Source organism: Amaranthus tricolor, chromosome 7, assembly GCF_026212465.1.
Source record: "Amaranthus tricolor cultivar Red isolate AtriRed21 chromosome 7, ASM2621246v1, whole genome shotgun sequence".
Lineage (NCBI taxonomy): Eukaryota > Viridiplantae > Streptophyta > Magnoliopsida > Caryophyllales > Amaranthaceae > Amaranthus > Amaranthus tricolor.
The window spans coordinates 7,772,972-7,787,107 of record NC_080053.1 but is presented as its reverse complement, the minus strand read 5'-3'; the positions used below and the strand labels follow the sequence as shown (position 1 = coordinate 7,787,107).

General features: G+C 33.5%; 1 protein-coding gene across 1 annotated transcript; it reads left to right on the top strand.

Moving 5' to 3' along the window:
* Window positions 1-1,424: 1,424 nt before the first annotated feature.
* Window positions 1,425-10,185, top strand: LOC130817626 (bifunctional TH2 protein, mitochondrial-like). The gene is made up of 6 exons (XM_057683447.1): window positions 1,425-1,912; window positions 2,009-2,117; window positions 7,521-7,811; window positions 7,936-8,350; window positions 8,445-8,705; window positions 9,475-10,185. The coding sequence occupies exons 1-6, from the start codon at window positions 1,557-1,559 to the stop codon at window positions 9,885-9,887; spliced, it is 1,845 nt and encodes a 614-aa protein (XP_057539430.1). The 5' UTR covers window positions 1,425-1,556; the 3' UTR covers window positions 9,888-10,185.
* The last annotated feature ends 3,951 nt before the right edge of the window (window positions 10,186-14,136 follow it).

The following is a 14,136-nucleotide window of genomic DNA, read 5'->3' as shown; positions in this document are numbered from 1 at the left end:
TTTTTTAATTTTTTTTATTTTTATTTATATTATTATTGTTATTATAATAATTATTATTTTTGTTATTATTATTATTATTATTATTATTATTATTATTATTATTATTATTATTATTATTGTTATTATTATTATTATTATTAAACCACAATAATAATAATAATAATAATAATAACAAAAATAATTATAATTATAATAACAATAATAATAATAATTTTAAAAAAAAATTAAAAAAAAAAAACCAGTCGCAGGTTCTGTGCGACTGTTTTTTTTTTTTTTTTTTTTGAATTTCGACTTATAAAATTTCTTTTGTTTAATTAATTCATTTTTTAAGTTACATTTATTTAAATAATAATAATAATAATAATAATAATAATAATAATAATAATAATAATAATAATAATAACATTTATAAATATAAATTAAATATAATAATTAAAACAAAAATAATAATTTAATAATAATAATAATAAGAACCACAATAATAATAATAATAATAATAATAATAATAATAATAATAATAATAATAATAATAATAATAATAATAATAATAATAATAATAATAATAACAAAAATAATTATTATTATAATAACAATAATAATAAAAAATAAAAATAAAAATAAATTTTTTTTAAAAAAAATAATAGTCGCACAAAACGTGCAACTCGACCTAGGTCGAGTCGCATGGTCGTGTCGCACGTTTTGTGCGACTGGTTTTTTTTTTTTTAATTTTTTTTATTATTATTGTTATTATAATTATTATTATTTTTCTTATTATTATTATTATTATTAATTATTATTATTATTATTATTATTATTGTGGTTGTTATGATTATTATTATTAAATTATTATTTGTGTTTTAATTATTATATTTAATTTTATTTTTAAATGTTATTATTATTATTATTATTATTTAAATAAAAGTAACTTAAAAAATGAATTAATTAAACAAAAGAAATTTTATAAGTCGAAATTCAAAAAAAAAAATTTAAAAAAAAAAAGAACCGGTCGCACAGAACGTGCGACTGGTTTTTTTTTTAAAAAAAATTTTTAAAATTTTTTTTTTAAAATTTTTATTATTATTGTTATTATAATTATTATTATTATTATAATAATAATAATAATTATTATTATTATTATTTTTATTATTGTGGTTTAATAATAATAATAATAATAACAACAAAAATAATAATAATTATAATAACAATAATAATACAAATAAAAATAATAAAAAAAATTAAAAAAATGAAAATGAAAAGTTATTAACTCCAATGGCATATTTGTAAATTTTTAAAATTTAGGGGCAAATTCGTAATTTTATTAGAAGTGGTGGCGATAAAATGAAAAGGGTGGCGACAAATAAGAATCGGGTTTATAATTCCCCAAACTCCCATTCCCGCATGCCTCACATCCCCTTCTCCTAAAAGTTTTGATGATACTTTTTTTCTTCCATCCTTCCCATACATTTTCTGACCATCATTATTTTCCTTCCTAACTTTCCCGTTTGGACAGAACTACTTATAAATTCTCATCAAAATTTTACTACGTCGCTCCTTTGATGAACTCTCCCAGCTCTATCTTCAAAACTTCTTTTTCCCTCTCTTCCCCCTTAAAACCTCTGTTATCTTTTTCTATCTTCCGATCTCCATTTATCCATCCGCGATTTCTCTTCTTCAAATCTAGTATATCGTCAATGGCGACGGCTCCTCCGCCGAGATCAACTACACCATCGATCGGAGTCGTTGCTAATGATCTCGGCGTTTCTCGAAAGTGTTGGAACAAATCTAAAAGTGAAGCTATATTCTCTCTCTTTACTCCTTTTGTACTTTCTTTAGCTGCTGGTAATCTTCGTCTTGATACTTTCCGGTGTTACATCTCTCAAGATGTTCATTTCCTCAAAGCGTTTGCTCACGCGTTAGTGAAGTCTCTTTGTTACTCTTTTGTACTCTTTGATTTGGTAATTATGCGAGTAATGAGAGAAATTGATTTTTTTTGTATTGTTTGTTATAGGTATGAATTGGCGGAAGAGTGTGCTGACGATGACGAAGATAAAATAACCATTGCAGAGTTTAGGAAGAATGTTTTTGAAGAGTTGAAAATGCATAATTCTTTTGTACAGGTTCGTTATTTGTATTTATGGAAGTATGTCTATATTTCAATATTGGCGTGTTTGTTGATAATTAAAAATGAAATTAGGGATTAAGATATTTATTTTTGATCCTTGATATCAGTATCGTAGTGCCCAATTGCTCTGTGAATTTTCGTAATATCTTTAAAGATTGTATACTGGAGTTAGAATACCATTTATTTGACTTGAAGGCCAATTGTTCTCGTCCATTGAAGTTATTTCTAGACTTACTTGTAGAAGTTCTGATTTGGTACCTTTAAGATATAAGTCTGCAGTGTTCAATTAGGTCGATAGTTTACAGAAACTCAAATCTGTATTGGACGTATAATGCTATGGACTTAATTTCCAGTGTGATATTGGCGTGAATAGGGGTGAAAGTTTGGTTTTGATTTTTGGTTTGGATTCGATACAAATCCAATTCGGTTTTGATATTTTCAATTCAAATTCAAATCATAATAATTATAATCCAAATTGAACCGAACCGAATTTTAAAATACCAATCCAAATTGAACCGAATAGACCGAATTGCGCCGATTTGTATATTTTGCACCGAAAATCAAATTTGCATGTATTGTTTCAAACTTATTCTTTCTAAAGCTTCTAAATAGATATTAATAATTTTAGGATTTTTAATTTTAACAAGTAAAAAACTTTTAACAAAAATCTAAAAATAAGGGCAAAAATTTAAACAAATCAAATGGAAGATGCTTTTAACATTTTGGTTTTTTCGGTTTTTTATGTTTTGTTGGACTCTAGACCGAGTCCATACCGAACACCGAATTATAATTAAAATTCACTCCAAACCAAACCAAATTTAATAGTCAAACCAAATTGTTTATTCGATTTGGTTTGGTTCGGTGTTCGATTTTTCACAAATTACGTACACCCCTAGGTGTGAACTAACTCTCTGGTCTGAATGGTGGTATAACAGAGATGAATAGGATTTGTCAAATTGTATTGAAACGGTTTCCCTTCCTTAAATTTCCTACATAAAACAAAATAGACAAGCCAGGTGCTTGAGTACTTCTTTGGACTAAGTTGTAAGATAACATTTGTCGTGTTCACTTACATTGAAAAGTATTGATAATCTGATTTGTATTGGATGTATGTCTCTGACTTGAAGTTCCAAAAAATGGAAATGACTCCTTTAGCCATTGCATTCTAAGTGAAACATGTTTAATTAATCAACTTAATAAATAAAGTTTGATCATCGTATGTGTAGAGTTATTAGAAGTTTATTTTTAGGAGTATATTGTACACGAAGTCCTAGCTGAGTAACATATGTTTAGTAGGTTGTGCGTGCTAGGATGAGTGCAAATGGAGTAGTTATATCATATATGCATGCTAGTCTAGCGCATTAAGGAATCTTGTCCAAAATGTTTTCGAATGATGAAATTTTGATTTAAGGATTGGAAGGTAAGAAAAGAGGATAGAGAAAATGGTAAATTCATTGTTTGGAAGGCAAATAGATTAGGCTTAAGGAAGGGAGTGAAAAACTTGAAATGTAGATAATTGGCACGTAGACTAATGAATGCTTTTTCTAGATTTCTAGGATTAAATGGCTGAGCAGTTTTTTCTTTTGGCCTTGAGTTGAATGCAAAAAGTTTACCTTAATAGAGCAACTCACTTATTAATATTTCAACATGATTTTCTTCAGTTTTAAATCTTTTGGGTCAACCCCTAGTTTCAACAATTAAGTATTTAAGAAGTAAGGTTCACAATATATATCTTAAGCTTTCCCTTGTTTCCCCTTTTCAGTTTAATTGGTATCCAAAGACTCTAACAATAGGAATAGTCATTTTTCTCTCCCTTTTTGTTGCAATCTCATTGACACTAAATTGCTTATTTCTCGGTGTTTGCACCTCACATATACCTCTTGGGCTCTTTTCTCCCTTCCACTCATTCTTTCCTCTTCCCCTCTTAAATTTCAATCCAAATAAGTCCTTAAGTTTTACTGATTCAACTTATTTTACTAATTGAAATTGATTCTTATCGATTAAAATTGATTTTTACAAATTGATATTGATTTTTAATGATTGAAACTGATTTTTACTAACTGTAACTGGCAAAAAGTCATAAATTATAGTTATTTTTTATTGATTAAACTGATTTTATAGATTATAATTGACTAATTGCATCTAGTTTTCACTAAATGTAGCTGATTTTTCACTAATCAAAACTGATTTTTGTTGATTAAAGCTTATTTTTACTTGTTATTTATAATGTTAAGGTGAACTAAATTGGCCCAAGTTGCTATATTCGTTCATCTTTTTTCTTTGGCTCTTAGTTTATGAATTGTATAGAGATTTTGATTATAGTTCTATCTTCATGTGTCTCTTAAAATTACTAAAGATTAGTTCCTAGTGTTTAGCCTCCCAAGGTTAAGACGTGTTGTCTTGTTATCCAATATATATCTAGAAGATGAGTAAATCTTAGACGATTTAGTGTTTGATAGTAATTCTAATTTCTTCATGCTTCCATTAGCATTATTCATTTTTCCTCCTAATTTGTATTTACGTGATGTGTCGACAATAGGCCGTCTAGTATCTTGAAAAGGGAAAGTCCTATATCTTATCTTATGATTTAACTTTACTAAAATGTTTAGTTTGGTTTATAATATTGTCTTTTTTCGTGCAACACTAAGTAAAGAAACAATATTGTTCAATACTAAAAACTCACAAAGATGAATTTTTATGGACCAGTGTTGTCAACATAGTGTTTGGTTTATTCTATGGGTCCTTAAGAAATGTAGCACTAGGTAACCAAATATTATTGTTGATACCACAACCTCATTGGTAGATAATGTTCTGTTTGAATGATTGGTGAGACTTTCAAAGTAAGTTGGCCGTTAAGGAAATTTGAAAGGTGCATGTCTAATGCAAGGACAAAAGATGGTCAATTTGTTCCATGTTGGATGTCATAATATTTGCAAAAATAAATCTTGGAAAATTTGGAATGAGATTTGTTTGGAATTTGGATGAACTAGTATTTAAGAGGTAAGATACCTAAAGACACATTTTATAAGTTATCTTGGGATTGTTCTATGTTGGCCTGCATGGATTGGGTCTCAAAAATTAATAAGAATGGCGTGGAACTGGCCGCAGGCTGGTTTCACTTTTGGATTTTAATCCAATGCATACATGAGTACCATTAATTCTCTATTTGTGGTTGGAGAAGCTGGAGGGGACTTGATTGACATGAAAGCGTGGAAATAGATTGGTTCTTGAGATCCTTGTATGGGTTTGGGAGAGTTAAATATTAACTAGGGAATATCTTATGGGATTCATGGTTCCAAAGCGAATTCTATTACATTTTATTTTCTAATGATTTTCCTTTTAGAATTGCAGGTTTGAGAAAGGCATTTCTTTCTGTTCAACAAACTATTTGTAGAACCTAGAGTAGTGTGTGTTTGTTCTCCCAAATTTTCCTCAATCTGTCATATTTGTTTTGGGGGGGGGGGGGGGGGGGGCGAGGGGGGCACAAGGGTCTTCCTTTGTATTTTCCTTTCCTAGTGGCCTTAAGTTGGATTTGATAAAGTGGGGCTTGAACTTATTAATGGGCCCCTAAAGATTAGCTTTTTGATGGAATTCAGGAAAATTGATCGGTGGATTGAAGCGCCTTCTATCAGGGATTGGTATCCTTCTGCTTATCACCTTTGGATTTGATTCCTTGCTTGTTTTTTTATCTTTGAAACAGCTCTCGATAACCATAGCATGTTTATTTTACATGTATTTTCAATTCTTTATGCTTACCTCTTAAATTTTGGCGTCTTTTTCCTTCGGTTCTTTTCTATTTCGGGGAGAGGGTTGTGTGATAAACTCAAGTGTGAGGCGGTTTTGTGAAAGAATCAACTGAAAAATGAAGCTAAACGAGAGTAGCCTTCGTGTTTGCAATGCTCCAAGTTTTTTACTTTTGATAGGTAAAAACTTGATCCTCCTACAACAATATGGCCTATATATGGGAATCAGGCCTACTACTAACTGAAATAACATAACCCCCATAAAACATAACAGAATTGTACAGCTGGCATCATGGAATAAAATAACGGACGTTGTTTATGAAGTCACCATCCCGAGATCTCGCGTTTTATAACGCTGACCCAAAATATGGCGTTATGTGTCGGAAACCAGCCGTTTCTACCGTTTTGTAACGGGAAAAATTCTATAAATCACGGCGAGATGCTCTGTTTTGGGGCGATATCGAACGCATACCATACCAATTAACCCAAAAAAAAGAAAATAAAATAATCAATAAAAAACTTATACACGAATTTGCAAACAAGTAAACAAAAAACATTTCACCAGATCCGAGTTGGTCCTTGAACGCCATGTTCAAAGTTCAAATACTTTAAAAGAGTTGAAGAAGAGTAGTTGCTCGGTAAGTATTTTATTGAGATATCATAAATCTTTATTTTCAATAAAGAGAATGAAAGAGATGTTTTTGTGACTTTTACATTTACCTATGCATTGTATAGCTGTACTCTTACATGAAGTATAAATTAATGTGCCTTGTTTCTATGTACCGATCTAGCTTTACAAAGATTAATGCAAAAGAGAAAAAAAAAAAAAAAAGATTAAAATGTGTATTCTAGTAAGTTGGATTGCGGTGGACCATAAATAAAAATTTGTTACTAAGCTATACTCATTGCACAGGACCCTTAACGTTTAATAACATCTATTATTGTAAATGTAAAAGTTGTATTTGTATAAAAAAAATTGTATTTGTATTAATTATATTAATATATAAATTATTAATAAATGTAACTAAAATAATCATTTAAAATTATTCTACTGCGATCCATTCCGTGATAACTTCATTTTTTTCATTACCGCGAACCGTTATCGGGAGCGCATTTTTACACCATGGCTAGCATTAACCCCCAAACCTAACGTTCTATTTGTTATTTAACTTTACGCGCTTATATATTTTCAAATGCTTCTTCATGGCTGGTGTGATAGGTTGGTATTCTTGGACTATGAAGGTTGAGCCTTTTTTTTTATATATGTTGGTCGAGCATTGAGCTATATTGGTGTTTAGTTACCTTTGCTGTTTTTTCCGATCTATTTCTATATCATATTGTAAAAATGTGGTAACGGTCGCACGGTAACGGAACGCTGATGCAATAACGACAGTGATGTGGTTATCATATCGCCTAAATATCGGCCGAAAGCATAAGATATCCCTTGATGTGGCCCAAAACGCGGTTTTTTTACACTTTTACAATGCGGGAATTATCAGTTCATTTATTTTTAAAATCCTTACAGTGCGGCCGATGCGATGCAATGCACCCTTGTTTTTACTCTATGATCTATATTACATTTTAAAATCTTTGTATAAGTTCGTACAAAAGTTCGCACTAATGATTCACTGGTGCTTCTGACATGATATTTGCAGGAATGGGGTATTGATGCTGAAAAAGAAAGCCCTCCTAACTCTGCAACGCAAAAGTACACAGATTTTCTCATAGCTACAGCTACAGGAAAAGTGGAAGGTGTAAATTGTCTGGGTAAGCTTGCAACTCCTTTTGAGAAGACTAAGATTGCTGCTTATGCGTTGGGTGCAATGACCCCTTGTATGAGACTATATGCGTTTCTTGGTAAGGAGCTTCAGGCTTTGGTAGACTCGGATGCTACTAGTCACCCTTACAAGAAGTGGATCAGCAATTACTCATCTAACGAGTTTCAGGTTTGTCCTGGTACCGAGCTATTATCATAGTACTCTATTTTTAATGGCTATAGCAAACTCTATTAAGAATGATCTCTTTTGAGTGCGCAGCTAACCCATGTGACCATGTACCATTTACATCTAGGCATGTACTCTACAAATGGAAGCCCTGGTTGATAAATTGAGTGCGTCTCTAACTGGTGAAGAACTTGAGGTAATCGAGAAGCTTTATAAACAGGCCATGAAACTTGAGACTGAATTCTTTCTTGGTCAACCATTAACACAGAAGACAGTCGCACCCTTGTTGAAGCATCTTAACCCGAAGGAATCGCGTCTTGTGTTGTTCTCGGATTTTGACTTGACTTGCACAATTGTTGATTCGTCTGCAATCTTAGCTGAGATTGCGATTGTTACTGCTCAATGGTTGGATCAAGATCATTCTGAAAATCAAAATACTTGTATATCATCTGTTGATTTGAGAAGTACTTGGGGTGATCTTTCAAAACAATATACAGAGGAGTATGAACAGTGCATTGAGGATGTTTTGGCAACTGATGCAGGTAGTAGCATATCATATGCTTTTGGCTACTGCTAAGACATTTTATTTTCGTTTGTTCAATTCTGGTCATTTTTTAAGAATTCTTTTGTTTCTAGGAAGGGATTTTAGTTATGAAGATTTGCTAAAGGCACTCGAGTTACTTGTTGATTTTGAGAAAAAGGCTAATGCCAGGGTGATTGACTCTGGGGTTTTGAAGGGTATAAATATAGAAGACATCAAAAAGGCTGGTGAGTGCATAATCCTTCAAGATGGATGTACTAGTTTCTTTCAGAACGTCATGCAGAAAGAAAATGTGAATGTTCACGTACTTTCATATTCTTGGTGTGGTGATCTGATTAGATCAAAGTTTGCAGCAGGTAAACCCATCTTCTTGTCTAATGTTTGTCAGTTTAGGATCCTTTGTTTTCAGGAGTCAGGACCTCTGTTTTGCCACTCCTGGTTGAATCTGCTGCATATTATTCATGTGTTGCCAGTTTAAAGAACATTTATAATTGAGATGCTATTGAAGATTGTGTTATAATGTTGAATGGCATGTTTAATATAACAAGACAATTAAATTGGAACCTTCAAGAATCATGAAGCTTCTGTAATTACATTAATTACTTGCATAATTGCATTTCTAGGAAGTACGCAGCAATAAGTGGTCTTCAGAATTTGTAAAGAAAAACTTGTGCATGTCTAGGAAGTAGGCAGCAATGATTTCATGTTAAATATAATGGTGAAAACTGTTATTGATATATGGTCAGTGGTGACAGCTGAGGTGTCTAAACCATTCATTTACACTGATGTCTTGATGGGTGTGAGCTTGATCATTAGATACAAGGTTATGGCATTTATACGCAAAGGAAAAAGTTTACAATTTGTGAGCAAGGCTATCAGAAAAAAGCCAGAATAATCTTGTTGCCATCCTACTGTAACCAAAAAACAAAATATTGATTGGTGCTTTGGTTTCTTAGCATAATTTATTTAACGTTATTGTTTATACCAATTAATGGTGGCATGCTAAAAGATGACCTTGTTAGGATCCTAACAGAATTTTTTGTTCAACTTTGGTGGCACATTTGTGCGGTTTATTCGTATTTGTTTTCTTTCTACATGAGAATTATCTTATATGTTCTGTACCAGGTGGTTTGGATGCATTAAATGTACATGCAAATGAGTTAAACTATGATGATTCTATTTCCACCGGGGAAATCATCAAGAAGGTTGAATCTCCCATCGACAAAGCTCAAGCATTTGATGAGATCTTGGCAAATTGTGGTAACGATAAGAATAACCTTAGTGTATATATTGGGGATTCTATTGGGGACTTGCTTTGCTTACTTAAGGCGAATATTGGAATCGTTGTGGGATCAAGTTCAAGCTTGAGAAGGCTTGGGAGTCACTTTGGTGTTTCATTTGTTCCTTTGTTTGAAGGTCTGGTAAAGAAACAAAGGGAATGTGGTGAAGGTTTTTCTTTTTGTTGGAAAGCAAAATCCGGTGTTCTTTACACTGCATCCAATTGGTCTGAAATACACGCTTTTATTTTGGGTTCTTAGGAAATAGTTATTGCTTTCTTCTTCGCTTGGCCAACATTAATATTCTGCATTTCTTCTAACCCTAAATCAAATAATGGAAACTCAATGTTAGAAACTCTTTTCCTAACATGCTTGAGTTTGTCAACTACATTATCAATTTCCTTCCAAACATTCGGTAATAGAGCCATTGTAAAATAGTTGGCGATAGAGTCTTTTTGCTTTTTCTGCCTATTTGAGGCTGTGGCTTGAGTAGCCATTGATTTCAGTCTCTTGAAGTTGTTCATATGATATTGAGTAACAATATCCATATTCCTTTTCATTTTGGTTAATTCCTCAACAATTTTCTGATAAAAAGTAACATTAAACTGTTAGACAAAATCAATAAATTTTACATCAACATAAAACTATTAAAAGGTAACATTAAACAGTTTGACAGAAACAAATGAACTTAAAAACTGTTTGAAACAATGCACTTAAAACATAAAATGAAACTGTTAGAAAAGTAACAATAATTATAAGACATAACATTAAACCTAAATAACTAGTAACATGAAACTCTTAGAAGGAAACATTAAAAGTCTTAAAAGTCTTTAAAAATAACAGTACTAAAAAATTAAAAGTAACTTACTTCTTTTGATTCATTATGAATGTCCGCGTCACTAAGCATCGTTTGACCTTGAAGCAAAGGGATAGACAAATATTGTTGCAGCACATTTTGTTTTTGAAATTGAATGATATTCTTCTCCAACTTCTTTGAAGTGATTGGGTATGTAGTTGAATCAAACTCCCCAAGGCCCATCGATCTTTCCTTCAATTTTGATTTACCTCTCTCTTTCAAAAGATCATAGGTCCAGTGTTGTACTTGATGCAAATGCATCAAGGGATCAGGACTTTGCAAATAGCTCGCAAGTACAAGACAGTGTTCCTAACTTGTCACCTACGCAATGGTGCATGAAGAGCAGAACTGGATCAAGGATGCTTTCCAAGGACTAAGCATGACCTCAAGATACTATGTTGGGAACAAGGAAGCCAAGACTACAACAAGTAACAACAGCATACACTTGGAAATGGGAACAGACAGCAGATCCCAGACCAAAGCATTTTCTGTCGACCAGTAGACCTTGCTGAGTCCCCTGAGCGCAGACCCATATCACCCAGACCCTGATCAAGGTTGGGATGTCATCTTTGCACAAGGACTAAACCATCTAGGTCACGTGGCATCCTAGAGGTTGAGTGAAAGGAAGGCTGTCTGACGGATTTTCCAGATCAGAATGTACTTAAGTATTTTGTCTTATCTTTCTGTTTTTAAGCGCCTTGTATTTAGCACGTGTTCTTTAATTAGGCGTGTAGTTAGATATAGCCGTTAAGATAGTTGAGTGCTCTATATAAGGAGAGCTCCCCCCATGTAATAAACAGTTCAATCATTCAGTTCATTTGATTCAATACATAGAGGAATTTCAGAAAGTTGTTTCTGTTTTCTTTTGAAGTTGACGGTGACCTCACCAAAGGTATACGGAGTATCCTTTGATCTTTGCGGGTTCAAGGATTGTGGAACGATCATTGGCACTGCAAGGAAAACCGTGTGTGCATAGTCTGAAAGACATTGTACGTTTATCATTGTTAGAAGGGCGTTGAAATAGCCACTGACCAACATCATCAGAAAACCAAGAAAGGATTTCTTGGCTCTGCTCCTGTGTGTCAAGGGATCTTTTCATTGTCATTTTGTACTTTCGTGTGTGTAATCAATAAAGGCTTCCGCTACACATTTATCAGTGCATAACCAAGGCCACAATCAGCCTTCGTTTTGCATCAAATTGGTATCAGAGCCAATTCACGAAAGGGACAAAGGTAGTATAAAACGCCGGTATTTCAAGAACATTGTCAGTTTTGGGAAATTTCAGAAGGAAGAATCTGAAGGCGATTATCAGGCGATAAATTGCAGAATCAATCAACATTGCTTTCTACGATATTCAGGGAGTGATTCCTCCTATTCTGATTTCATTTTTGTCATTCATTTTAAGTTTTTCATTCAATTTAATCAAACATTTCACATCAGTACACAAATTATTTTCTGATATTGCGATTGTGCGATTCTTGTTTTTGTTAAATTCGATTGATTGTTGGAAAATTGCTGTGTTGGTTATTAGCTGTTGACTTAGAGACCATGGACCATGAGGAAAGATTTGGTATGTTAGAGGATGGTATGCGTAGATTGATGATTCACTTAGGATTAGATAATCAAAACGAAAGACCGCAAAACCCTAATCCTCGACCCTACGATGATAGAACCATAAAGATTGACATTCCTGATTTTGATGGCCTTAACCATAACCCAAAACGTTATTTGGATTGGGAAAGTAGGATGGACCAATACTTTGAATTCAAAGGAACACCACTAGACCAACAATTCAGGGTTGCCAAAGTGAAAATGACGAAGGTAGCTTCAACCTGACTAGAAGGAATACAGAGGATGAGACTTAGGGAGGGTAGGAATAAAATTCACACCTGGGATAAACTCAAGAAACACATGAAGAGGAAGTATGTACCCCCAACATATAGGCAGCAATTGTATGTGCAGTATAGTACATTGAAACAAGGAAATAGGACTGTCCAAGAGTATATTCAAGAGTGGGAGAAGCTCACTGTGATTTGTAATGTCCATGATGATGAGGAATTAAGAGTGGGCAAGTTCTTGGCAGGTCTAAGGGAAGAAATCAGAGGAAAACTGATTAACACACCTCACCTCACCATACACACAGCAGGCTTAATGGCCATTGATATTGAGAAACATATGGGTAAGGCAGCCACTTCCTACGATAGAACCACTAAGACTTACACCTCTAAGAGCCCTAGCACCACAGCAACACCTGAGAGGGATATACAACCAAACCTATCCAAGCCCAACACTTTGAAGATGGTAGCACCTTCAAAAGATGTAGTATGTTTTAAATGTAATGGCAGGGGACACTACAAGAAAGATTGCCCAAATGCTAGAGCCTTCACCATGAGGGGATGGGATGAGATTAGGCAAGACACTAGACCTAAGAAGATATTGGTGTCTAGGAATGGGCAGGAAGAAGAGGTATACCCACCCAACCTTAGTGATGATGATGGTACCTTTATAATAGATGAAAATGGGAATAGACACAGGTTTGATGGGGATACTGAGGAAGAAGAGGAAGAGGGCCTGGAGAGGATATTGCCTGAGGAAGAGCATGTTAGCCTAGTCATGAGGAGAAGCTTACACACCACACCCTTGGCAAAGAAATCTGACCAAAAGGAGAATATATTCCAGACCAAGTGCAAAGTACAAGGGAAAGTGTGTAACCTAATCATTGATGGTGGGAGTGAATCCAATTGTGTGAGCAAATAGTTAGTAAGTGAGCTAGGCTTAGTAACCAAACCTCACCCTCATCCTTATAAGATGAAATGGCTGGACAATAAGGCAAATGGTTCAGTAGATAAGCAATGCTTAATAAGCCTGACTTTAGGAACATATGTGGATGAAATCATGTGTGATGTGCTTGAAATGGATGCATGTCATTTGCTGTTAGGGAGACCATGGAAATACGACAAAAAAACTATACATGATGGTTACTCTAACACCTATACCCTGAAGCACAATGGAAAGAGGAAGGAGTTGGTGCCTTTGCCTCCACACAGAACTGTTCCACCTAAGACCACTAAGGCACCTATACACTTGATAAACAAGAAGGCAAAGATTAAGGAAGATAGTAGGGAAGGGCAAACCTTTCTGTTAATCAACAAGAAGGTTAGACAGAAGAGTAACAATATAGATGTTAGGAATGTTGACTTCTTCGAACAGTTCACCAACAATTCAGACCATAAACACTTTTGCAATATTTGGGAACAGAATAAACTTAATGCCAAGCATAATAAGAAGGTTGAGTTCATGCAAAATTTCAACCTTGTTGCTCAGAATAAAAATGGAAAATCTAACAAGGTGACAGTTGCATTAAGTAGGAAAGCACGCTTACTAGCTATACCACATGCCAAGGTTTTGGGATTTAAGATGATTAAAGGAAAACATCAAGCTGATCCAAACTTCAGAACTGTATACATAGGGATTGAATGTGTATGTGGAATGAATATTACATTATCTGTATCACTAATTACTCTTTCTTTACATTGTAGAAAACACGGAGAGGCTACACCACATGCTGGAAAAAAGAGGGAAGTACACAAGCAAATGCAAAGGATCATTGAGAGAGCTACTGCTATACATCAGCAGGGGATTAACAAGCATCAG

Excerpts from the sequence above, each read along its gene's own strand:
- LOC130817626 (XM_057683447.1), top strand. The coding sequence starts at position 1,557 with ATGAACTCTCCCAGCTCTATCTTCAAAACTTCTTTTTCCCTCTCTTCC. Across the intron at positions 1,913-2,008 it reads CTCAAAGCGTTTGCTCACGC|GTATGAATTGGCGGAAGAGT; the intron begins GTTAGTGAAGTC and ends TGTTTGTTATAG. Across the intron at positions 8,351-8,444 it reads TGTTTTGGCAACTGATGCAG|GAAGGGATTTTAGTTATGAA; the intron begins GTAGTAGCATAT and ends TTTTGTTTCTAG.